The 27,715-nt window shown below is 43.0% G+C and overlaps 1 protein-coding gene across 2 annotated transcripts in view; it reads right to left on the bottom strand.

Moving 5' to 3' along the window:
- Positions 1–27,715, bottom strand: part of METTL9 (methyltransferase 9, His-X-His N1(pi)-histidine) — a 58,685-nt gene that overhangs the window by 20,390 nt on the left and 10,580 nt on the right. For both annotated transcript variants that reach the window (XM_032157104.2, XM_032157105.2), the window contains exons 2-4: positions 24,978–25,168; positions 19,741–19,950; positions 12,711–12,895 (exon numbers count right to left, since the gene is read on the bottom strand). In XM_032157104.2, coding sequence (XP_032012995.1) covers positions 12,711–12,895; positions 19,741–19,950; positions 24,978–25,168 — 586 coding nt within the window. The remainder of the gene's footprint in view (positions 1–12,710; positions 12,896–19,740; positions 19,951–24,977; positions 25,169–27,715) is intronic.

Here is a 27,715-nt window from a genome sequence, read left to right as displayed (position 1 = left end):
AGGAACAAACAACTCCAGACATGCCGCCTTTATGAACTGTAACACAGCAAAGGTCTGCAGCTTCACTCTTGAAGTCAGCGAGACCAAGAATCCACCAATTCCAGACATATTTTGGCAACCCAGATGGGACTATCGCCTATTGCCAAGCGGTGTGACTATCGTCTATCGCCAAGTGGTGAGAATTATCGGACCCTTTTCACTTGCTATTCTGTCCTATTTTTCCTTGGAATTCGGGGGCTAAATACTGGGCACCTGTCGGCCAGTTAAAAGTGATTAGCGTGGCTGCCAGGCTAAAGACATGGGTGTCAGGCTTTCTGGGAAAGCGCTAACAACCCCCAACTCTTCAGAGTTGGGAGCGTTGGTTGGCCTGGAACCAGCTTCCACTTTTCCTGTACTTCTGGGCTGAGCCGAGGGTCGACAGAGAGGAAAGCCATTCAGCTCTGGGGTCCCGACAACAAGTTGGTTGGCCCTGCGGCCATGAGCAGAACTCTCAAAGTCATGTCACCCAAGCGAGACTCGCCCATCTATTCTATCTACCCTGACCCTTGCCTCCTGGGTCCTAATGCCTGTTAGACAAACTTCCTCTCACCTCCCAGTCTCCGAGGCTAGTCCTGCTTCTAAAAATCACTCCCTGTCTCTGGTGCTTTTCCAGTTTCTCCTATGAGAATGATTTCTAGTATAAACTCCAGGAGTCTATTCCCTTCTTTAGGCACCTGGGCTCACCAATCAGAAAGACATAATTTTTGCCCAAAGCCCCATCGTAGGGGGAACTCTGGAATTTTAGGATCCCTCCTTAGACAAGCAGGCCTAACAAATGCTATTCCTGAAGCTAGGATATGGGGATCCTCAGAAATTGTATCCTTCCTATTCATGTGAGGACAAAAGGTGTCACTCTTCCAACCCTGGAGATCCCTTCCCTCCCTCAGGGTATGGCCCTCCACTTCATTTTTGGGGCACAACATCTTTATAAGACACAGGTAAGGTCCCAATACTAACAGGAGAATGCTTAGGACTCTAACAGGTTTTCAAGAATGCATCAGTAAAGGCCACTAAATCCAATTTTTCTCAGTCTTCTTTGTGGTCTAGGAGGACAGGCAAGGGTGCAGGTTTTCGAGAATGCATCAGTAAGGGCCACTAAATCCGGCCTTCCTCGGTCCTCCTTGTGGCCTGGGAGGAAAACTAGTGTTTCTACTGCTGCTTCAGTGAGCACAACTATTCTGATCAGCAGGGTCCAGGGACCACTGCAGGTTCTTGGGCAGGGGGAGAAACAAAACAAACCAAAACCACAGGCGGTTTTGTCTTTCAGATGGGAAACCGGCATCAACAGGCTCACCCTTGAAATGCATCCTAAGCCATTGGGACCAATTTGACCCGCAAACCCTGAAAAAGAAGCAGCTCATTTTTTTCTGCACTATGGCCTAGCCCCAATATTCTCTGATGGGGAAAAATGGCCACCTGAGGGAAGTATAAATTACAGTACTATCCTGCAGCTTGACCTTTTCTGTAAGAGGGAAGGCAAATGGAGGGAAATACCTTATGTCCAAGCTTTCTTTTCATTGAAGGAGAATACACAACTATACAAAGCCTGCAATTTACATCCCACAGGAGGACCTCTCAGCTTACCCCCATATCCTAGACTCCCTATAGCTCCCCTTCCTATTAATGATAATCCTCCTCTAATCTCCCCTGCCCAGAAGGAAATAAGCAAAGAAATCTCCAAAGGACCACAAACCCCCCCCCAGGCTACCGGCTACCAGTTATGTCCCCTTCAAGCTGTAAGGGGAGGGGAATTTGGCCCAACCCGGGTACATGTCCCCTTCTCCCTCTCTGATTTAAAGCAGATCAAGGCAGACCTGGGGAAGTTTTCAGATGATCCTGATAGGTACATAGATGTCCTACAGGGTCTAGGGCAAACCTTTGACCTCGCTTGGAGAGATGTCATGCTACTGTTAGATCAAACCCTGGCCTTTAATGAAAAGAATATGGCTTTAGCTGCAGCCCGAGAGTTTGGAGATACCTGGTATCTTAGTCAAGTAAATGATAGAATGACAGCTGAAGAAAGGGATAAATTCCCTACTGGTCAGCCAGCCGTCCCCAGTACGGATCCCCACTGGGATCTTGACGCAGATCATGGGGACTGGTGTTGTAAACATCTGTTGACCTGCGTTCTAGAAGGACTAAGGAGAATTAGGAAAAAGCCCATGAATTATTCAATGACGTACACCATAACTCAGGGAAAGGAAGAAAATCCTTCTGCCTTCCTTGAGCAGCTCCGGGAGGCCTTAAGAAAATATACTCCCCTGTCACCCAAATCACTCAAGGGTCAATTGATCCTAAAAGTTAAGTTTATTACCCAATCGGCTGCAGATATCAGGAGAAAGCTCCAAAAGCAAGTCCTGGGCCCTGAACAAAATCTGGAGGCATTATTAAACCTGGCAACCTCAGTGTTCTATAATAGGGACCAAGAGGAAAAGGCCCAAAAGGAAAAGCGAGATCAGAGAAAGGCCACAGCCTTAGTCATGGCCTTCAGACAAACAAACCTTGGTGGTTCAGAGAGGACAGAAAATGGGGCAGGCCAATCACCCGGTAGGGCTTGTTATCAATGTGGGTTACAAGGACACTTTAAGAAAGATTGTGCAATGAGAAACAAGCCGCCCCCTTGTCCATGTCCACTATGATGAGGCAATCACTGGAAGGTGCACTGCCCCAGAAGACAAAGGTTCTCTGGGTCAGAAGCCCCCAACTGGATGATCCAACAACAGGACTGAGGGTGCCCGGGGCAAGCGCCAGCTCGTCATCATCCTCACTGAGCCCCAGCTACGCTTAACCATTGAGTGCCAGGAAACTGACTTCCTCATGGACACTGGCGTGGCCTTCTCAGTGTTAATCTCCTGTCCGGATGACTGTCCTCAAGGTCTGTTACCATCCGAGGAATCCTGGGACAGCCTGTAACCAGGTATTTCTCCCATCTTCTCAGTTGTAACTGGGAGACCTTGCTCTTTTCACATGCCTTTCTTGTTAAGCCTGAAAGTCCCACACCCTTATTAGGGAGGGATATATTAGCCAAAGCTGGAGCTATTATCTACATGAATATGGGCAACAAGTTACCCATTTGTTGTCCCCTACTTGAGGAGGGAATCAACCCTGAAGTCTGGGCATTGGAAGGGCAATTTGGAAGGGCAAAAAAATGCCTGCTCAGTCCAAATCAGGCTAAAAGACCCCACCACTTTTCCTTATCAAAGGCACTATCCCTTAAGGCCTAAAGCTCATAAAGGATTACAGGATACTGTGAAACATTTAAAAGCTCAAGGCTTAGTATGGAAATGCAACAGTCCCTGCAACACACCAATTCTAGGAGTACAAAAACCGAATGGTCAGTGGAGACTAGTGCAAGATCTTAGACTCATCAGTGCGGCAGTAATTCCTCTATATCCAGTCGTACCGAACCCCTATACCCTGCTCTCTTAAATACCAGAGGAAGCAGAATGGTGCACTGTTCTGGACTTCAAGGATGCCTTCTTCTGTATTCCCCTGCACTCTGACTCCCAGTTTCTCTTTGCCTTTGAGGATCCCACAGACCACACATCCCAACTTACATGGACGGTCTTGCCCCAAGGGTTTAGGGATAGCCCTCACCTGTTTGGTCAGGCACTGGCCCAAGATATAGGCCACTTCTCAAGTCCAGACACTCTCGTCCTTCAGTATGTGGATGATTTACTTTTGGCTACCAGTTCAGAAGCCTCATGCCAGCAGGCTACTCTAGATCTCTTGAACGTTCCAGCTAACCAAGGGTACAAGGTGTCGAGGTCAAAGGCCCAGCTTTGCCTACAGCAGGTCAAATATCTAGGCCTGATCTTAGCCAGAGGGACCAGGGCCCTTAGCAAGGAACGAATACAGCCTATACTGGCTTATCCTCGCCCTAAGACATTGAAACAGTTGCGGGGGTTCCTTGGAATCACGGGCTTTTGCCGACTATGGATCCCCGGATACAGCAAGATAGCCAGGCCCCTCTATACTCTAATCAAGGAGACCCAGAGAGAAATACTCATCTAGTAGAATGGGAACCAGAGGCAGAAACAGCCTTCAAAACCTTAAAGCAGGCCCTAGTACAAGCTCTGATTTTAACCTTCCCACACAACAAAACTCCTCTTTATACATCACAGAGAGAGCAGGGATAGCTCTTGGAGTCCTTACTCAGACTTGTGGGACAGTCCCACAACCAGAGGCAAACCTGAGTAAGGAAACTGATGTAGCAGCAAAAGGCTGACCTCACTGTTTACGGGTAGTTGCGGCAGTGGCTGTCTTAGTGTCAGAGGCTATCAAAATAATACAAGGAAGGGATCTCACTGTCTGGACTACTCATGATGTAAGTGGCATACTAGGTTCCAAAGGAAGTTTATGGCTATCGGACAACCACCTGCTTAGATACCAGGCGCTACTCCTTGAGGGACCAGTGCTTCAAATACGTACATGCGTGGCCCTCAACCCTGCCATTTTTCTCCCAGAGGATGGGGAACCAAACGAGCATGACTGCCAGCAAATTATAGTCCAGACTTATGCCGCCTGAGGTGATCTCTTAGAAGGCCCCCTAGCTAATCCTGACCTTAACCTATATACCGATGGAAGTTCATTTGTGGAGAATGGGATACAAAGGGCAGGTTATGCCACTGTACTTGAAAGTAAGCCTCTTCCTCCAGGGACCAGTGCCCAGTTAGCAGAACTAGAGGCACTTACCCGAGCCTTAGAACTGGAAAAGGGAAAAAGAATAAATGTGTATACAGATAGCAAGTATGCTTACGTAATCCTACATGCCCATGCTGCAATATGGAAAGAAAGGGAGTTCCTAACCTCTGGGGGAACCCCCATTAAATACCACAAGGCAATTATGGAGTTATTGCATGCAGTGCAAAAACCCAAGGAGGTGGCAGTCTTACACTGCCAAAGCCATCAAAAGGGGAAGGAGAGGGGAGAACAGTAGGATAAGTGGCTGGCAGAGGCAGGGAAAGACCAGCAGAAAGGGAAGAGAGGAAGAGACAGAGGGAGTCAGACAGAAAGAAAGAGACAAAGTCAAAGAGACAGAGAAGGGAAGAGACAGAGACAAAGAGGGAGTCAGAGAGAGAGAAAGAAAAAGTCAAAGAGAAAGAGAGATGGAAGTAGTAAAGAAAAAACAGTGTACCCTATTCCTTTAAAAGCCAGGGTAAAGTTAAAACCTATAATTGATAATTGAAGGTCTTCTCTGTAACCCTATAACACTCCAATACCACCTTGTTGTCACTGTAAACAAGGGCATAGCCTGAAAGCACTGAGGCCACTGACAACCCATAGCCTTCCTATCAAAAATCCTTAACCCAGCAGGTTTCCTAACAGGGGATCTAAATCTTAATTAATCACCATACAAAGGTCCGACCTGAAAGAGTCGGACCCACTCAAAGAGTCGGACCCACTCAAAGAGTCGGACCCGATCGGGCTCAAACCAAAGACACGCTGGTCGCGGTCAAGAGATTTTATTGGAGGCACCAAGGTGACACCACACGGAGGAGGAGAAGGAAGGAAGAAGGGGCGAGCTGCTTAGGTGCCGGGTTTTTATACTCAGTGGGGCCACGTGGGCATCGGTGATTGGCTTAGGGGTGGGGTTTGAGTAAAAGGCAGGAGGTGTTCTTCCCTGATAGGCCTTCTCTTGGCAGGCTCGCGGGGTGGAGAACCGGGAACCGGGGGTGAAGAACCCGGAACCGGCGCCATCTTACTGTGCCCATGCTACCTAACAAGACCAGACATAGAAGGAACTCCCTTCAGGACAGGACGATAGATGGTTCCTCCCGGGAGATTACGGAAAAAAGATACAATGAGTATTCAGTAAATGATAAGGAAACTCTTGTAGAAACGGAGTTAGGAAAATTGCCTAAGAATTGGTCTGCTCAAACTTGCGAGCTGTTTGCACTCAACTAAACCTTAAAGTACTTACAGAATCAGGAAGGAACCATCTATACCAATTCTAAGTTAATATAGACTAAACGAGGTCTTATTAATAGCAAAGAATAATTGAAATCCCAAACTTACAAGGTTTTCAACAAAAGTAAAGTTTGCTAAAAGTTAACAGTGTAAACATATATTATCCTAACTTCTAATCTTGTGGAAATCAGACCCCATCAGTACTCTTCAAAGCTCAAGTCCGTCAACGCAGAGCCATACAACTAATACCCCTACTTCAAAGCTCAAGTCCGTCAACGCAGAGCCATACAACTAATACCCCTACTTATAGGGTTAGGAATGGCTACTGCTACAGGAACCAGAATAGCCAGTTTATCCACTTCATTATCCTACTATTACACACTATCAAAGGATTTCTCAGGTAGTTTGCAAGAAATAACAAAATCTATCCATACTCTACAATCCCAAATAGACTCTCTGGCAACAGTGACTCTCCAAAACCGCTGAGGCCTAGACCTCCTCACTGCTGAGAAGGGAGGACTCTGCACCTTCTTAGGGGAAGAGTGTTGTTTTTACGCTAACCAGTCAGGGATAGTATGAGATGCCGCACAGCGTTTACAGGAAAAGGCTTCTGAAATCAGACACCACCTTTCAAACTCTTATACCAACCTCTGGAGTTGGGCAACATGGCTTCTCCCCTTTCTAGGTCCTGTGGCAGCCATCTTGCTGTTACTCACCTTTGGGCCCTATAATTTTAACCTTCTTGTCAAATTTGTTTCCTCTAGAATGGAGGCCATCAAGCTATAGATGGTCTTACAAATGGAACCCCAAATGAGCTCAACTAACAACTTCTACTGAAGACCCCTGGACCAACCCGCTGGCCCTTCCACTGGCCTAAAGAGATCCCCTCTGGAGGACGCTACAATTGCAGGGCCCCTTCTTCGCCCCTATCCAGCAGGAAGTAGCTAGAGCGGTCATCGGCCAAATTCCCAACAGCAGTTGGGGGTATCCTGTTTAGAGGCGGGATTGAGAGGTGACAACGTGCTAGCAGCCCTCACTCGCTCTCAGCGCCTCCTCGGCCATGGCATCGGCTCTGGCCGTGCTCAAGGAGCCCTTCAGCCCATGGCTGCGCTGTAGGGGCCTCCTCTCTGGGGCTGGCCAAGGCCGGAGCCAGCTCCCTCTGCTCGCAGGGAGGTGTGGAGGGAGAGGCACAAGCGGGAGGGGGCGCGGGCTCCCGGTGGGCGCAGGCTCGGCAGGCCCCGCACTTGGCGCCACCAGCCGGCGCCTGCTAGGCTTGATCAGGGGATGAGCTCCCACTGGGCTGTTGGAGTGCTCAGGCTAGGTGCCGCAAAGTCCCGCAGCCAGTGCCATTGAGAGGTGAAGCCAGCTGGGCTTCTGGGTCGGGTGGGAACCTGGAGAACTTTTCTGTCTAGCTAAAGGTTTGTAAATGTACCAATCAGCACTCTGTGTCTACCTAAAAGTTTGTAAACACACCAATCAGCGCTCTGTGTCTAGCTAATGGTTTGTAAATGCACCAATCAGTGTTCTGTGTCTAGCTAATCGGGTAGGGGGCTTGGAGAACTTTTGTGTCTAGCTAAGGGATTGTAGACACACCAATCAGCACTCTGTGTCTAACTAAAGGTTTATAAACGCACCAATCAGCGCTCTGTCAAAACAGACCAATCAGCTCTCTATAAAACGGACCAATCAGCTCTCTGTAAAATGGACCAATCAGCAGCATGTGAGTGGGGCCAGACAAGGGAATAAAAGCAGGCCACCAGAGCCAGCAGCAGCAACCTGCTGGGTCCCCTTCCATGCTGAGGAAGCTTTGTTCTTTTGCTCTTCGCAATAAATCTTACTGTTGCTCATGCTTTGGGTCTGTGCCACCTTTAAGAGCTGTAACACTCACCGCGAAGGTCTGCAGCTTCACTCCTGAGGCCAGCAAGACCATGCACCCACCAGAAGGAACAAAAAACTCCAGACGCGCTGCCTTTATGAACTGTAACACTCACCGCAAAGGTCTGCAGCTTCATTCTTGAAGTCAGTGAGACCAAGAACCCACCAATTCCAGACACAGAACAATAGAAATTTACTTCTCTCAGTTCTGGAGGCTGGAAGTCTGAGATAAAGGTGCCAGCATCCTTGAGTTCTGGTGAGGACCCTCTTTCTAGGTACAGGCTGCTGACCTCTTGTTGTATCCTTGCATGGCATAAGGCAGAGAGAAGCAAGGTCTCTCAGAACTCTTAAAAGGGCATTCATCCCATTCAGGAGGGCTCTACTCTCACGATCTCATCTAATCCTAATCACCTCCCAAAGACCCCACTTCCTAATACCATCACAATGGGGGGTGGGGGCCTCAAAATATGTATCTGGGAGGAACACAAACACGCAGTCTATAACACAACTTTAAGAGGGAAATGTAATCACAGCACTTTGGAAGACTGAGGTGGGGGCATCACTTGAGGTCAGGAGTTCAAGATCAGCCCGGCCAACATAGCGAAACCCTGTCTCTACTAAAAATACAAAAATGAGCCGGGAGTGGTGGCACACATCTATAACCCCAGCTACTCATTAGGCCGAGTCAGGAAAATCACTTGAACCTAGGAGGCGGAGGTTGCAGTGAGTGAGCCAAGATCGTGCCACCACATTCCAGCCTTGGTGACAGAGTAAGACTCCATCTCCAAAAAAAAAAAAAAAAAACCATCTCAAGCCAAACAACAGCAAGTTCAAGTAAAAAAAAAAAAAAAAAATTAGCATCATATTTAAAGTAGAAATATTTTCATTAAAGTTAGAAAAAAGGCCTGGTGCAGTGGCTCACACCTATAATCCCAACACATTGGGAGGCCAAGGCAGGCCAATCACTTGATTCCAGGAGTTCAAGACCAGCCTGGGCAACGCCACCAGACCCCATCTCTACCAAAAAAATACAAAAGTTAGATGGGTGTGATGGCATGCACCTGTAGTCCCAGCTACTCAGGAGGCTGAGGTGGGAGAATAGCTTGAGCCCAGGAGGTCAAGGCTGCAGTAAGCTGTGATAGCACCACTGCACTCCAGTCTGGGAAACAGAGCAAGTCCCTTTCAGAAAAGAAAGAAAAAGAAAAAAAGAAAAAGAAAAAAGTGGGGGAGGGCAGGGGAGGGTGTTTTGTTTTTAAACATTACAAAGCAAACTGCTATCTAGAGACCTCCTCTAGTAAAGTTATACATCTAGTGGTGTGCTGGTAAATGTGTAACTACCAGCTTGGAGAATAAAATGGCTATTTGCAGTGTTTGCCAATTTCTACAGTGTAAATACTCCTATCCTGGTCAATTTCAATAATGGCCATGTTTAACAACCAGTTCACTTAAATTCCTACCAAAACAACAATCAGCTCTCATGAACCAGTCCACGCCAGCTCCAACATCTACAGCTTAAATCTAGACAACCATGTGGAGACATATGTGCTGGTAAGAACTACTTTCCTAGATACACTTAAGTGGAAAAAGGCAACAGAAGTTATTTATAATTGGGTACCGCCTGTATAATTTTTTTAACGTACATACATACTTACATTTGCATAGACTATCTTTTAAAGAATATTCAAGAAACCTGAACAAGATTGTGGAACTGGACTGGATGAGAAACTTTGTTTTGTTTATTTTTTGAGACGGAGTCTGGCTCTGTCACCCAGGCTGGAGTGCAGTGGCGCAATCTCGGCTCACTGCAAGCTCCGCCTCCTGGGTTCACGCCATTCTCCCACCTCAGCCTCCCCAGTAGCTGGAACTACAGGCGCCCACCACCATGCCCAGCTAATTTTGTTTTTATATTTTTAGCAGAGACGGGGTTTTACCTTGTTACTCAGGATGGTCTCGATCTCCTGACCTCGTGATCTGCCCGCCTCGGCCTCCCAAAGTGCTGGGATTACAAGCATGAGCTACCACGCACAGCCAAGAAACATTTTTTTTTTTTTTGAGACGGAGTCTTGCTCTGTCGCCCAGGCTGGAGTGCAGTGGCGCAATCTCGGCTCACTGCAAGCTCCGCCTCCCGGGTTCACGCCATTCTGCTGCCTCAGCCTCTCCGAGTAGCTGGGACTACAGGCGCCTGCCACCGCGCCCGGCTAATTTTTTGTATTTTTAGTAGAGACGGGGTTTCACCGTAATCTCGATCTCTTGACCTCGTGATCCGCCCGCCTCGGCCTCCCAAAGTGCTGGGATTACAAGCGTGAGCCACCGCGCCCGGCCGCCAAGAAACTTTTTATTGTAAACCCTCTAGTAAGTTGCTTGAAGTATTTTTTTTAATTACTGAATTACTTTTTAATAAAAATTACAATTTTGAAAAATTAAACGTCATTAAATTTTTATTTTTACAATATAATTATCCTTCTCCTGACTTCATATCTTTCCTTCTTTGGGGGGGTGCTTAAAATGTTTCTCACTAGATTCAATAACCCCTAGCCAAAACTGGGTCCGTAAACCAAATAAACTGAAATTAGAATGATATTTTTTTCATTTTTTTTTTCCAAATAGCAAAACTGCTATGGCTCAACTTCAAGCCATTTACCAAAACAATTACCTAAGTAATCATTTCACCTACAATTACTTTTAGTTAAAAAAAAAAAAACACAAATTAAGCCAAGCATGCAAAGCACACTCAGATATCCTCCAACAGTTCAGCATTCATGAATCTACACAGCAAGACCATTTTGCATCTCCCAGTCCTCACGGTTTCACATGGAAATCATCAGGATCTAATTAGTGACTCAGAGAAAGAAAGCAATAATAGAGTGCCGTGGTGCGCCTGCAAAATTTATAGGTCACTAAAAGTCACCCATAGCAACAAGGCTTCTTGTCTCAGGTCTGCAGTGTGTCACGTGCCAGACTCCTCAGACTCAACAGGCAGCTCTGCACATCCACAATCAAGAAGCTTGTTTTCCACACTTCATGGAGACTTCCCTCTTGTCTAGTTCGACTTCCTCTCCATTTTTAGCATCAGAAACACAAGGAAATAAAATTCGTGGTTAGACTGATGTTTCTTCCCCCTGCTCTTTCATCTCCTGCTATGCCAGGAAGTAACATTAAAGTTCTATCATGTGGTTGCCCAACAGGACACAGGAACCCAGGACCTTCCAACCTGATGACTAGTGAGCGCAATGCAGAGAGCTGGAGCTAAGGCTTAATTACACAGGAAGGAGTAGCACTGAAGTAAGATCAGGTTGCTGAATCACGAAGGAGGACATTTTGCAACATATAGATGATATATGTACACTCACATTTAAAAGCATTTTTTCTTTACCATGACAAACCACTCGACAACAGGAACATAAAAATGGAGATCTAAGATGAGAAAGGGGAGATCTGTTCTCTCTGCTCTTTTCCACACCCTTCTATATCGAAAGAATTCCCCATTTTCCCCATTATCAACACAAATCTGAAACCATTTGGTAAATATTAAGACAAGCATTAAATCTGAAGGCACTAAGATCTGGGGAGAAAAAATAACAGACAAGAAATTAAATTAATTTGTGACACCACAAATCCACACAGAATCCAATGGTTATATGAAACGGGCATTATTGCTTAAGATATAGATTTTCATGTTTGATAATGATGACATTTGCAAAATCCTAATAGATTTCTTCAAAATGTCTGCGAGCTCTTAAGAGTTTCTGAAGTCAAGGTCAATCGAGGCAGTAAAATAGAAAATCTAAAGATTTTTCAGCCAGGCATGGTGGCTCGCACCTGTAATCGCAGCATTTTGGGAGGCAGAGATGGGAGGATCACCTGAGATCAGGAGTTAAGAGACCAGCCTGGTCAACATGGCGAAACCCCATCTCTACTGAAAATACAAAAATTAGCCAGGCATAGTGGCATGTGCCTGTAGTCCCAGTTACTTGGGACTGAGGAGGCTGAGGCCGGAGAATTGCCTGAACCCACGAGGTAGAGGTTGCAGTGAGCCGAGATTGCGCCACTGCACTCCAGCCTGGGCAACAGAGCGAGGCTCTGTCTCAAAAAAAAAAAAAAAGAAATACTAAAGATTTTTAAATAGTAACTTGTATTATTCATAAAATAAATAATCTTATATTAATGTACATTAATTTATGAAAATGCAGGAGACTTAAAATCATAACTTTCAAGATGACCTAAAATGCAAACCACATAAACTAAAACTATAAATTAATGTGGCATTAAGTCAGAAAGGCCAGAAGTCACAGTAACTATGAAGTGATATGAAATCAACTCGTTTCTTCTAACATATTCTTCATTCAATATTGCTGAAGAGCAAGACCATGCAATCAAAAAATCAAATATTACAGAAAGAAATGACACATGCTGCAACACACATGGTCTTCAAAAGAGAAAAAACAGGTAAGAGCATTTATCATTTTTAGAGTCTGGCACAAGAGATGCAAAACAGAAAACAAAACAGCCATGACATTCAGCAAGTATATATGACCAGATTTAAAGGCACTGCTTATTGCTCGATTCAGTTGTAAAGCTAATAAATAAATGGTTCAAGCTCCATTTAAAACCAGAGATACAGAAGCATTTTTGGCTTTCAATCTCAAGCGGTCAGACCCAGCTAAATATTAATTATTACCACTGCAAGGGGAATGCTAGATCTCTATAAAGTCCACCTTAAGGTGAACATTAACCAAGATGGTGTTTTACATGGATTAACTGGATTACTTTAAACTGCAGGCTATTATAAGAAATACTAGACAATGTTTAATTGTACACAGCACAAAATCACAAATACCAATAAACAGCTATCCTCAGTAAGAGCTAGCCTGACTGACCACACTTACCGTTTTCCACATAGGGATGAAAGGGGAGGACCAAGGCAAGGATGACCCTGCCTCTAGTTGGCTCCAAGACACTTCTGATATCTTTTAACAAAGTCAGGGGCTGATCACAGCGGTCCAGCAAGTTCAAGCAGCTGATGACATCATACTGGAACCCTGTATTCTGCCATTCATTTATACCAAGGACTCTAGAAAAATCAGAAATAACTGTATTAACATAAAGTCCCTCTAAAGACATCTTTAAAAATAACTGAGATGACAATAAAGGCTTTAACTTTGTCTTCTAAATGAAGTTCAAAATCTTCTGTTATAATTTATGTTTGCAATAATGACATGGCCAAGGAAGAGAAAAATAGCAACCATATTTCTTTTTTTTTTTTTAATTAATTTTTTTTTTTTTTGAGACAGAGCCTCACTCTGTTGCCCAGGCTGGAGTACAGTGGAGCAATCTCGGCTCATGGCAACCTCCGCCTCCCGGGTTCAAGCAATTCTCCTGCCTCTGCCTCCCCAGTAGCTGAGATTACGGGCAGGTGCCACCATGCCCAGCTAATTTTTGTGTTTTTAGTAGAGACGGGGTTTCACCATGTTGGCTAAGCTGATCTTGAACTCCTAACCTCAAGCGATCTGACTGCCTCAGCCTCCCAAAGTGCTGGGATTACAGGCGTGAGCTACCACGCCTGGCCCATATTTCTTTAAATTTAGCATTTCACCTATTTCCAAATCTCAACACATACGAAGTTTCCTTTACAAGAACTAATCATGTTTAATAAGTATGAAGATGTACCCTGATACAGTTATGAAACTAAAACATCAAATTCTTGAATATCAGTTAATGAACAAGAGTCCTGCTTTTTACCATTCATTGGAACTTAATCAAAAAATGCATCATATAATTAATGTTTTCTATTCCTAGGATCCCTTCCATTCTTAAAAATGGCTGGGAGTGGTATAAAATAATTTCCATTGATAACTTATGACCTTTGAGTATATTTCCGTTCCCAGGAAAGACATATTTCATACTTGAGAATCTTCCTATCTGAATAACTATACAGAAAAGGACCAGGCACGGTGGCTCACGCCTATAATCCTAGCAATTTGGGAGGCCGAGGCAGGTGGATCATGAGGTCAGGAGATTGAGACCATCCAGGCCAACATGGTGAAACACTGTCTCTACTAAAAATACAAAAATCAGCTGGGTGTGGTGGCGTGTGCCTGTAATCCCAGCTACCTGGGAGGCTGAGGTAGGAGAATCACTTGAATCAGGGAGGCGGAGGCTGCAGTGAGCCGAGATCACATCACTGCACTCCAGCCTGAGGACAGAGCCAGACTCCGTCTCAAAACAAAACAAAACAAAAACTATACAGAAAAGATAAAGCCCAGGACATCCTATTAACACTAAGAGCATGGTTTAAAAAAAACCACTCTCGACCCACAATCTCTCACTTTCATACACACACACAGAACACAGAGAACATTTTCAGTCCTCTACAATGTTGTTATCTCTAGAAACAGGGAGTTTTTATATCAAGAGTCTTTGTTAGCCACACAATTAGGCAATTTTACAAATTACTTACTCTTGCTTGGTTATACCAATCAGAATGTGGTAGGTGAGACATGTTATGATAGAGACAGGTACAAAAGGAAACATAAAAAAAAGGATCTTTGGTAAACAAGTCTTCAGTAATGTTGAGCAGATACAGTAAGATAGCTCAGAAAATTCTAAAAGTATAATGAGGGTTGTTTTGCAAACCTCATTAGCATAATGATATTTATAGCATTTCTGAATAGCAGAATTTTAAAAACACAAAGCACTTAGCTGCATTTTTTTTTCAATCTACATTTTTGTCAAACTAAAGCCTCTTCCAAATAGCAGCCTAACAAACTTCCAGGGACTAGTCAGATTCCTTACTGGTGCAGGTGTTTCATTGCACTAAATAGTGTTTGAAATAAGTAGGGCATTCGGGCTTTAAAATCACTTTGTTGTACTAAGTCAACTGTAATAGTAATTTTGGAAACTCAATTTAGCTCATTCCAAGAGTTTCCAAACATTACTAAGACTACTTTCAGAACAAAAATGTCATCAATTCCCATTCTAAAAAATTGAAATGAATAAAGGACTATTTGTATATATTAATGCCTTAGCTAAGCAGCCAATTTAAAGACACAAATTGTAAAACACAAATTACATATTTGATTTTTAAAAACAAAACAACAAAAAAATCTGATGTCTATCTGCAATGAAGCAGAAGCCAAACATCATCAGCATGTTCTAATCTAGAATAATCTCACTAAATCTACCTCAGAATGAGTTTCAGATAGGTAGCGTCTGTGTTGGTAATTTTGGAAGAGAAATATATGCTCATAACAGAAAACGATGACTGACACTAAGACAGTTAAATCTATACCTATAGAAGCTCAAGTGCATTCTTACTTCTGTGTTGTGATTTTTATTTGTAAACTCACTCAGTTCCATTGACGAAGACAAATTGCTTAGCCCCACTAAAACTGCGTATTAGCCCAGGAATCCTAACAAGTTGTCAGAATTTTCCTTTTTCTAAAACAGTATTTCTAAACCTAGAATGAGGGTATCTATTCAGGGGATTATTATTTTCAAGAAAATGAGTTAATACTTCCAGAAGGATGTAAAATCTATTTCTCCTTAGAGAATGATAAAGCAGTCAGGTGCGGTAGCTAACATCTGTAATTCCAGCACTTTGGGAGGATCGCTTGAGCCTAGGAGTTTGAGACCAGCTGGGGAAACACAAGACCCCATCTCTATAAAAAATTAAAAATAGCCAAGGATAGTGGCACATGCCTGTAGTCCTAGCTAAGCTACTTGGGCAGCTGAGGCAGGAGGATGGCTTGAACACAAGAGTTTGAGGTTACAGTGAGCTATGATTGTGTCACTGCACTCCAGCCTGGACGACAAAGCAAGAGCCTGTCTCAAAAAAAAAAAAAGGCCAGGCACGGTGGCTCACACCTGTAATCCTAGCACTTTGGGAGGCCAAAGCGGGCAGACTGCCTGAGCTCAGGAGTTCAAGACCAGCTGGGCAACACAGTGAAACCCCATCTCTACTAAAATACAAAAACTTAGCTGGGCGTGGCAGCGTGCGCCTGTAGTCCCAGCTACTCGGGAGGCTGAGGCAGGAGAACTGCTTGAACCCAGGAGGCAGAGGCTGCACAGTAAGCCGAGATGGCGCCACTGCACTCCAGCCTGGGCAACAGGGCGAGAGTCCGTCTCCCAAAAAAAAAGAAAAGATGCCTTGCCATCTCGGGTTGGGAGAGCTCTAAACTTAGGAAATACGCAATCAGTATTTTGATAAATCCTAAATAAAAAATGAAACACTAACAATATAAAGAAAACTTACTGTCTTGCTGTAAAAATTACAACCACATCCTTTAGTTTTACAATTGGGTTTTCTGGCATAAACAATGACAACTTAGGGATACAAAGGAAAAACTTGGCCATTTTCTGTTTATTGACCTATTTTTAAAATGCAGAAACTTTGGCTGGGCGCAGTGGCTCACGCCTGTAATCCCAGCACTTTGGGAGGCCAAGGCGGGCGGATTGCCTGAGCTCAGGAGTTTGAGACCAGCCTGGGCAACACGGTGAAATCTTATCTCTGCTAAAATATAAAAAAATTTAGCTGGGTGCGGCAGCATGCGCCTGTAATCCCAGCTACTTGGGAGGCTGAGGCAGGCGAATCACTTGAACCCGGGAGGCAGAGGTTGCAGTGAGCTGAGATTGTGCCACTGCACTCCAGCCTGGGTGATGGAGCGAGACTTTATCTCAAAAAAAAAAAAAAATTACAGAACCTTTATTTAAAAAGGTGTGTTTTGCTCACGCCTGTAATCTCCGCACTCTGGGAGGCCAAGGGAAGAGGACTGTTTGAGGCCAGGAGTTCAAGACTGGCCTGGTCAACATAGTGAAACTCCTGTCTCTACACACACCACACACAAAAACATACACACTCATACTCTCTCTCTCTCAAATTAGCCAGATATAGTAGCAGGCACCTGTAGTCCCAGCTACTGAGGAGGCTGAGGTGAGAGGATCACTTGATCCCGAAGTTTAAGGCTGCAGTGAGCTATAATCATGTCACGTGCTCTAGCCCAGGTGACAGAGAGAGACCCGTCTCTGAAAATATATATATTAATTAATTAAAAGCCTGTTTTTCATGGCCCAGATATTGAAGAGAAATAGAAAATAGCTCTAATCTCAAAAGGAAGAAAAAAATGTAAAATTAAGCTGAAAGTCTACCTTGCTATCTTGGATTGGGAGACCTCTAAACTTAGGAAATAAAGATACTACTTCCTCATTAAAACCTCAAACTGCACCAATAGTCACAAAATTTACCACTTTTGTGAAAATGTTTTCACTTCATACTAATATTATGAAAGCAATGCCAATCAGTATGAATTTCCCATGCAGGTCAAACTGCAGATTTTTGGCTTACGTGCTGTATATTAGGGAAAAAATTAAACCAAGTATTTTTTATGTAGTAGCTATCTTTACATACCATGTACATTCCAGATATATTACTAATTCAAACACCTGAAGTTTCACTGAAAATTCCATTTAGGCACTTAGCATCAAAGCAGAAGAAGGCTGGGGTGGTCAATCATCTGAAGATGGGTTTAACACCTTCCTCTTCGACCCACTTCAAAGCATGGATTTTTTTAAGTGGGGGGAAGTAGAATCAGATTAGGAATTCAGCCTGACTTAAGCCACTGTTATAAAAAAGGTCAAAGCATGCCAAGTTTTGAAATGCCGAATTAATTTCTAACTGAAGGGAAACATGTCCATTATTACCATGCAGACCCACCAGAACCTTATCTGAGCCAGACTGCTAAAGCTAAGGGGCTTTCCAATCACTCAGTTCAAACTCACATCTTCCTTATGTCTCTTCCTATAACAACCCTAACAGCAATTTAAACACTGACAGTGATAAGGACTTAGATAGTTCAAGCTAGGAGGGTCGATCTCCCTAAACTGTAACTCAACTTCTAAGACGTAGCTGTGCCTGTTATATCAGAGACTATACCTATTCCTTTCCTTCCATATAAAAATTCCACAGAGTATCTGTTCACAGAAATCTTCCCTTCTCCAGGCTAAAAATTTCCATGTTTTACAAATGCTCAAACCGGTCCTGCTCCAAAAGCTACACTGATGCTCTATCTCTAGGATTTATCTGTAAAAGTAGAAACATGTGGATAGGAAAGTGAGTGATTACATAATTATTTCTCCTTTCTTTCTAAGGCTAACCAGACTTCCAAAAATACCAGAGAAGGAGGCTGACTCCAGCTCTACCTCCCTGATTCTGCACTGAGTCAATATATAGAAATCTCCCAATCAATAAATCATACTGAAATAAGAATACCCTTCTTCCGGCCGGGTGCAGTGGCTCACACCTGTAATCCCAACACTTTGGGAGGCCGAGGCAGATCACGAGGTCAGCAGTTTGAGACCAGCCTGGCCAACATAGTGAAACCCTGTCTCTACTAAAAATACAAAAAAAAAAATTAGCCGGGCATAGTGGCATGTGCCTGTAGTCCCACCTACTCAGGAGGCTGAGGCAGTAGAATTGCTTGAATCCAGGAGGTGGAGGTTTCAGTGAGCTGAGATCATGCCACTGCACTCCAGCTTGGGCAAGTGAAACTTCGTCTCCAGGAAAAAAAAAAAAGGCCCTTCTTCCTAGTCTTTCAAGCTCCAGATGACCTTAAAACCAAGACTAACACTGACGACTATATATTAAAAGCAAAACAAAACAGAAAATAGCAAGTATTGTCAAGGAGTGGAGAAACTGGAACTCTTGTACTACATTGCTGGTGGGAACGTAAAATGGTGCGGCAGCAATGGAAAAGTATTACAATTCCTCAAAAAATTAAACCCAGACTTAGCCATGTGATCCAGCAACACCACTTCTGGGTCTATACCCAAAAGAAGTAAAAGTAGGGGCTCAAGTAGGTATCTGTACACCCATGTTCATAGCATTATTCACAACAGCCAAATTGTAGAAACAACCGAAGTATCCACTGACGGATAAATGGGTAAACAAAATGTGGTACATGCATGCAGCAAATTATTATTCATCCTTAAAGAAAATTTTGGGCCGGGAGCAGTGGCTCACACCTGTAATCCCAGCACTCTGGAATACCTGAGGTCAGGAGTTCGAGACCAGCCTGGCCAAATAGTGAAACCCTATCCCTACTAAAAATACAAAAAAATTAGCCAGGCATGGTGGCATACGCTTGTAATACCAGCTACTTGGGAGGCTGAGGCAGGAGAATTGCTTGAACCTGAGAGGTAGAGGTTGTAGTGAGCCAAGATTGTGCCACTGCACTCCAGCCTGGGTGACAGAGCAAGACTCCGTCTCAAAAAAAAAAGAAAGAAAAGAAAAGAAAATTTTGGCCCATGGTACAACATGAGTAAACCTTGAAGACATTATGCTACATGCAATAAGCCAGTCACAAGGCGCTAATGTATGTAATTCCTCTTATACAAAGTACCCAGAATAGTCAAATTCATAGACAAAGTAGAATGGTGGTTGTCAGGAGTTACGAGGAGGGAAAAATGGGGAGTTACTGTTTATTGGGTACAGAGTTTCCGTTTCAGAAGATAAAAAAGTTCTGGAGATGAATAGTGGTGATGATTGTACAACAATGTAAATGTACTTAATACCACTGAACTGTACACTTAAAAATAGTTACAATAGTAAATCCTATGCTACGTATATTTTACCACTACTTTAAAAAATTTTTTTTGAGAATGCCAGATTCTGATTAGGGAAGAAGTCCCTTCTTCTGATCTGCCTTTTCCAAGCTGTCTCTTGCTAGTCCTTTTCTTCCCTATAGTGCCAACCCCTCTGCTCCAGAAAAATACTGCTACCAGAAGATTATTTCTCTACATTTCCAGTTAATTATGTATGAAATGATTTTTTAAATTTCTAATCATGAAAGATCATTTTTGATTCATATCCTTTAAATAATGTACTTTCAAGAAGAAATGCATCTAAAACCAAGAAAATTATACCTGTATTTCTTTTTCTGAAGCTGCCATATCATAGTTTCAGAAAGCTCAGTGGCATAGATTTCTTCAAAATGAGGACTCATGATTTTTGTGACTTCTCCATCTCCAGCACCTAAATCAAGAAGTCTGTGGGTTTTCCAGTCTGGATTAATTTTAAGCAGTCTCTGAAACTGATCTGGTGAAAACACAAACATTGAGCCTCTTCCTAGCAACCTGAAAAAAAAAAGGACAAAAATGGAAGTGTCTATGCAAATTAAACACCCCTCACCATACACACACAAAGTGAATATAGTGACTCAGCACCAACAACCATAATCACTTATTACATGGTTAAGATTTTTTTTTTTTTTTTTTAGACAAGGTCTCACTCTGTTGCTCAGGCTGGAGTTCAGTGGCATGATCTCGGCTCACTGCAACCTTCGCCTCCTGGGTTCAAGCGATTCTCCTGTCCCAGCCTCCCGAGTAGCTGGGATTACAGGCGTGCACCATCACACCCGGCTTATTTTTTGTATTTTTAGTGGAGACAGGGTTTCACCATGTCGGCCAGGCTGGTCTCGAACTCCTGACCTCAGGTGATCCACCCGCCTCGGCCTCCCAAAGTGCTGGGATTACAGGCATGGACCACTGCGCCTGGCCTAATTTTTTTTTTCTTTTTTTTTTTTGAGACAGAGTCTCGCTCTGCCGTCGCCCAGACTGGAGTGCAGTGGCACGATCTCCGCTCACTGCAAGCTCCGCCTCCCAGGTTCATGCCGTTCTCCTGCCTCAGCCTCCCAAGTAGCTGGGATACAGGCGCCCGCTACCACGCCCGGCTAATTTTTTGTATTTTTAGTAGAGACAGGGTTTCACCATGTTAACCAGGATGGTCTTGATCTCCTGACCTCGTGATCCACCCGCCTCTGCCTCCAAAGTGCTGGGATTACAGGCATGAGCCACCGTGCCCAGCAAAGATATTATCTTTTATATCATTTCTATGATTGGAAGACAAAGTTAATAAAATAAGAAAATGCTTCCAGATACCATTTGTCTTTGGAGCTGCAAATAATGCCCCAAAAAAGCATGGGAGGAGGGAAATAAAAGGTGGGAGGAGGGAAATAAAAGGTGGAAAGTGGAAAGGATGACAGGGGAAGGAAGAAGAAATAAGTAAGAGATGAATGTGAAGAACTTAAGTCAAAATAGGAAGGAAAAGTGGAAGGAGTAACAGAAAACATGTTTATCAGTTGAAAAAGATGACAAGCTAACACAGCCAGACCACAGTAGCAGAGAAACCAAATAGGAAAAAAAAGTGATTTCAAATATGGAACTAAACCATGGATCAGGAAAAAAGAGCTTTAGTATAATAGATTTTTAAGAGACACTAGATAAAAGAGGGAAAAGAGTGGTCCTTGTGATGTCGGTTAATATGCATTAAAGTAGGTTCATACTTATGTCAGTTTATATGGTTACAACTGTCTGGGTCCTATTATTTCTAAAGGTCCTAGAAAACACTCAAAACCATAGTGATGCCTTTGAAAAAAGAGACTGAGGGGAGTTTAAATGGAGATCGAAGAGAACCCTCAGAAAAGCAACTACAGGTCCAGCCAAGTCTCATGGAAGCATCACCCTGGGAAATAAAACGCAATCCCTATTTAGGACTTGTTTTCTAGCTCTGAAATTCTAGTTTATCTAGGACAGGGATTCTCAACCCTCCTTTAAGCAGCAGAACCCTTTCTTTAAATGAAGTGAAACTCACAGACAACATAAGATCCTAAGAGAGCTGCTGCTGTTCGAATGAGGTTGGGAGCCCAGGAGCTGTGGCCAGCCCACTCCTAGGCCTTTCTCTGCAGCCTGAAGCAGTTCCTGAGGCACTTCCTCCTCAGACCCTAGAAAACAGTTTGGGGACCACTGGTCTAGGAAGTGGCTGGGAAACCTGTTCTGTACTGCTGCTCTCTGGAAACAATCATAAGGTACAGAATGTTTGCTGCTATACAGTGACTGGAAAGACGCATACAACATGGTGCCCAAGGTAAGACCAGTTTTAGGAAAAAACACAAATAATGGAGTTCATGTAACAAAGTCCCCCTTCCTTTTCCCATTAAGGCCATAGGAGAGTTTAACCAAGTTCACAGTAAATCTTCTGCCCCACAGAAATGCTAAAAAATTGGAGAAAGACCTCAGAGACCACTAAACGTGATGCTACCGACTACAACTGCTTACCAAAGAAAATCACGTCTCATAAAAGACAAGTTGTTTTAATCCTCAATTGTTCATATATTACAGTAAGAAAATAAGCAAATCTGAACTTGCTGAAGTAGCTGTACAAAATTTAACACAGAAACCAGTCACAGCAGAAAGAGGCTACTGGCAGCATGGCTGAGGGGAGGCGAATTTCAAATACTGATGCTGACTTGCCACAGGACCAAAAGTAAGTCACAAAATAGTTATTTTGCTTAAATTTTCTCAGAGCATGCTTCCCAAGCCATCTTCTTGGGATGTGAGGAATCTTGACATGATAATTATAAAATTCTAGAACAAGAGGTCACCTGAGCTCAGAGCTCACAAGTTCATCTGACTGGTCTACATTTAAAGGCACTAGAGGCTGGGCATGGTGGCTCACGTCTGTAATCCCACCATTTTGGGAGGCCAAGGTGGGAGGATCTCTTGAACCCAGGAGTTTGAGACCAGCCTGGGCAACATGGTGAAACCCCATCTCTACAAAAAATTCAAAAATTAGCCAGGCACGGTGGCATGAGCCTCTAGTCCCAGCTACCTGGGAGACTGAGGCAGGAGGATTGCCTGAGCCTGAGGAGGTCAAGACTGCAGTGAGCCATGACTGTGACACTGCACTCCAGCCTAGGCAACAGAGCGACACCCTGTCTCCAAAAAAGAAAGAAAGAAGGCACTAGAGAGAGAGGGGAAGCATTGTCTATTTCCAAAGAACATTAGCAACAGGGGCTCTACAAAAAGATTAACACTGTCAAAAAATAAATCAAAATCCATCAAGCCCAGTGTTTTTCAACCAGGATCGATTTTGCCCTCTAGGGGACAATGGGAGTAGACAGGAGTTTCCAGTAATCACAAGGACCTGGGGGTACTACTGCCATTTAGTGGGCAAGGCCAGAAAAGTTAGACTTCCTGCAGTGGGTAGGGGGGCGGGCAGTCTCGCACAATGAAGAACAGTCTCACCTAAAATACCGAGCCCAATACAAAGTTTCCCATAAACACAAACCATGAAGAGATATGACCCTCTAATTTGGGTTTAACTTTAGTGTTTAATAACCATCCTAGGTTCCCTGGTCACAATCTAAGTTCTCTCTAGACTTAAGAGTCTACGGAGAGATGTGCCTCTTCCTTATAAAATAAACTCTGGAACATCTATTAAGTCTTTCCTTACTTGGCCTTCTCCTTTCCAAAATAAAGGAAGTTTGATAAGTATCTTAAGGTAATACAAGACAGTACCACAGTAATGATTTCTGTGAGATGGCCACCTGTAGTAATAATCTCCCACTGCCATGACTGGAAAGTACTGATGGGCCCTAAAATTTAGTTTTTAGCTGAGAATGGGACACAAGGCAAGAAGGATTGAAAGCAGGGTGGGTATCAGAAGGAAAAAGCAGAAGAGTTTTAAGTAAGGGAAGCCAAAAGGGGTTTATTAACTGCATTGCCTCTTTGATCAAACTGTGAAATTCTAGAGCAGGGAATTTTAACCAGGTTCTTATGGGTAGAGGAAAGGGGAAATAAAAGTTTAAAACCCCCAAAATCATACACAAAATGTTAAATGTAAGCACTTTTTGAAGAGAGGATTCCTAACTTTTATCACTTTCAAAGAGCTACAGGACCCCAGAAAGGATAAGAATCTCTGCTATAGTGACTCATCTGAATTCCAAAGGAAGAATAAATGGTATAGAACAGAAATTCAATATAACCAATTTAAGGAACAAAATGTCAGACCAAGTTGTATCAACTCAACCACCCATATAAAAATAACAACTGTTTCCCAAAGCAAAAGTATGGCAATTTCACATAAACAATGAAGAAAATCAACTGAGAAATCTTGAGAAATGGCTTGCAGTGCCTGAAAACATATTTAAGGACCAGATGATACACTGGGGATCCAGACAGTCAGTAGAAACTGGCTCCAAACCTCAAGGGAAAAGAAAAGTGGGTCCAACCAGTGGTTTGAGTGGTCCAATGAGGCTTTTTAACCATTGAGCCTGTTGCTTTTCTCTTTGGCATTTTAGAGTCTAGGTCCTTAGGAATGCTTGAAAATACGGCCAAGAAAGGATTGAAAAAAAAAAAAAAAAACTCCTAAAGCTTTTTCTATGGATTTATATGAGGGAACCACTCTGGGGACAGAGAATTCCACAATAAGTTTATAAAATTCTGGTGAACCTAGACATTATTTAAAAACAGATGCAGGACTCTTCACTCAAAATAAGCCATCATCCACTGTTGGGCTGACTAATTAGATCTCCCAAAAAAAATCTGCCACTTTGTTTAAGGCAAAGATCTTACTTTTCAGCCTAAGGGCGTAAAGCCCTCAGCTTCAGGGCTTGGTTCCAGGAGTCTTGCTACTTTGTGGTCAAGAACCAGCAGCATTCAGCATTACTGGCATCATCTTAGAGCTTGTTAAAAATGCAGACTCTCCAGGCGCAGTGGCTCCCACCCATAATCCCAGCACTTTGGGAGGCAAAGGTGGACGGATCACTTGAGGTCAGTTAGAGACCAGCCTGGCCAACATAGAAACCTCGTCTCTACTAAAAATACAAAAATTAGCCAGGTGTGGTGGTGCACACCTGTAATCCCAGCTACTTGGGAGGCTGAGGCATGAGAATTGCTTAAACCCGGGAGGCGGAGGCTGCAGTGAGCCCAGATCACGCCACTGCACTCCAGTCTGGGAAACAGAGCAGGACTGTCTTAAAAAAAAAAAAAAAAAGCAGACTCTCAGGCCTAGCCCCTGACGTACTAACTCATAATCTGCATTTTAACAAGACCCCCAAGTGATTCCTATGTACATCAAAGCCAAGAAGCACTACCCTAAGTAACTCCTGCTATGAATACACATACTAATGAGGCTGTCACGTTATGGTGAATTTAAAGGGCAGAACCACAGAAAGATAGAACGCTGGACCAACTGCCAAGGTTCTGACTAGTAGAAGTATTGTAGCTCAGGTAGTCAACATGTTGAACAAGATAACTTTTCGTGTTTTTCCTTTTGTAAACCTAAGGATAAAGAAAAAAATAAATGTCCAAGATTCACTTACCCATTGATAGATGTTCTAGACATAAACAGGCTAAAAACAGATGACACAAAAGAATGATATAATTGGATAAATAGCCAGCCCGATTTCTCAATGCTGTTGTTTAAGAAGATCTGTGTTCCTTGATCAAGGTAACTCTGAACAAAGACAGCCTGGAGTGATTCGCATAATTTCTCTCTGTTGCACACATACCACTAAAAAAAAAAGAAGAACAAAAATTAAAACACACAACTGAAGTGTCACCTAAGAAATCCAAAAACAAAAAACCAGAAGACTAAATCAAATCTAAGATTTCCAAATATTACCATCTCATGATACTCTGAGAATAACCATTTCGTATACTCATATAACCTATAAAGTACTTCTTCAGACATGACTTCTCGTTTAATTCTCTTACAGCCCTCGAGGTAGGTAGAGTGGGTGAGGGAAGGGTGGAGAGGCTTTTGGGTCACTCAGCTTAGTAGGCAGCAGAACCAGACCACAGCTCAGGCACCCGGACTCCCAGCCCAGTGCTTCAGTCACTGTACCCGAGATTTAGAAAGCTCTGCTGGCCTCTCTTTCACTGAGATTCAACATCAGAAGGCAAACAGCTGGCAGTATCCTTGTTTTTAGATAAGAAAACAGTCACATAATCCAATGCCTTAACTCAAAATCACCAAACAAACCCAAATAGCAAAGTAAGCAACAGAATTTAACACTCCAGTGACCAGATTAAGTTGCCTTTCTTTTTGTGGGCTATGTAAAAGAGATCTTTAGAAATCTTGAGGTATGCTTTACAAATAGGTCATATGATATTCTTACAGAGGCAACATGTGCTCAAAAAAGATTAAGAAGTTACTTAAGGTCATAGTGCAATCAATGAGAAGACCAAGTAGTAACATGCTAAGAACCAGATTTCCAGGAATCAGCTCTACCCAGAATCCACATTCTAGAACAAAATTCAAAGAGCTTCACCTGTAGATGAAATTTAATCTTTCATAATAAATGAGTTAGCATACCAGAGAGGTGGGGAAGCAGACTGTACGTCAGCTTTAGCAACAGCCCCACAATCAAGTCCCGGCTCTGCCCTTCCTATGTGAGCTCAGACAAATCACTTAATCTCTGAGCCTCCATTCATTTGTAGACTAGAGACGTCACTGGGGTCTATATATCCTGGTAGGGTACGATGAGGATTAAACAAGATAATGTAGGCAAGCCCTCAACATAATACAAAGCACGTAGTGAGAATCCTACAATAATAATAGCAATGAGATTCCTCTAACATAGCCTGAGAAATAAGAGTAAGCCCCTTAAGTACAGTGATGAAACTACAAAGTATATCAGTTATTATTAACCCATTATCTGCCATGAAACACAAATTTTTCCCAGTCAATTGGCCAAGAGTAATTTGCTTCCCCCTGACAAATATGACCTTTTATCAGCAGTAGACGTCCCATAAGTGCTTGCACAATTGGTAGACCAGCTTTACAGTCATCCTAAGCTTACTAAATGTTCAGTGAAATCTTAAGTAACATTCCTGATGCTAACGTTAAAAGGAACTAGTTACAAATCAACACAAACAAACAGGCACATTAAATTTCAGACATTAATCATTTTACAAACTCTGTTCCCTAAACTGGGTAAACCAAGCCTTTCCAGTTGTGGACTGATTTGTGCTAATTTGCCATTTCATCACAGTTATCAAAACTGCTTGGACTTTATACATAAAACTATTTTTATTTTTCCTACTCTATATGACGAGCTATGAAGCTTTTTACATTCACTGCCTACATTTTTTTCCCTTGGTCTGAAAATGTTCTTGCTTAATGATTTTCTAATTCTTAATACTTCTTGTGCCTGAAGTTATGCTCCAGTGCAGGTCATAAACCGTTTTTTATTATACTCATGACCTCCTGGTGCACGTTCTGAACTCTGTAATATGGAGGCCACTCTGACTTTTATTTATTTTTATTCTCTGAAATGGCTAATCAAGATGAAAGCCATCACCTTGATAACAGGCAATCAGGTACATCTTATTAATGTGGATGAGAAGTCATTCAAGTGAAACAGAGGAGCTAAGAATTCCTTGGCACCCACTTGTAAATGGACTAGAACAACAATAGATTCTGACTTCCAGAACCAAGAAGGAACTGGCACCCATTAGCTGCAAATAGTGCTTTCAAGCACCAAGAGGAAAACTCAAGTTTTTAATAGCATTTTTCTCAATTCATCAACATTAACATGTGTGATTGAACCCTTACTGTCACACAGGTCTTTCAGGAAAGAAACTGCTTATTGAACAGAATGTGCTACAGAACAAAAATAGAGCAAAGCTCTTCTCTTTAAAAAGAAAGGTGAAACGTATGTCCTTTCTGACCATTTGCATGACACAAATGTTGATTTCACAGCAGCATTGTCAGAAAGTGAACACAAGTCAAATGTCCATCAAATGGTGGATAAGCAAGATGTGATAATAGATTCATATAAAATAATAGCATATTCTGCCATACAAAGGAATGAAGCACTGCTTCATGCTCCAGCATGGATGAACCTTGACAATATTATGCCAAGTGAAATAAGTCAGTCACAAAAGACCACATACTGTATAATTCCACTTACGTGAAATGTCTTGAATATGCAAATCCAGAGATAGAAAGTAGATAGCAGATTGTGGCTGCCAGGGACTGGGGAGCTGGGACAATGTGGAGTGGCTGCTAATGGACATGAGGTTTCTTTTTGGGGTGATGAAATGTTCCAAAATT

This window comes from Hylobates moloch, unplaced genomic scaffold, assembly GCF_009828535.3.
Source record: "Hylobates moloch isolate HMO894 unplaced genomic scaffold, HMol_V3 SCAFFOLD_6, whole genome shotgun sequence".
Taxonomy (NCBI): Eukaryota; Metazoa; Chordata; class Mammalia; order Primates; family Hylobatidae; genus Hylobates; species Hylobates moloch.
The sequence above is the reverse complement of the archived record's forward strand: the minus strand, read 5'-3'. Positions and strand labels throughout refer to the sequence as shown.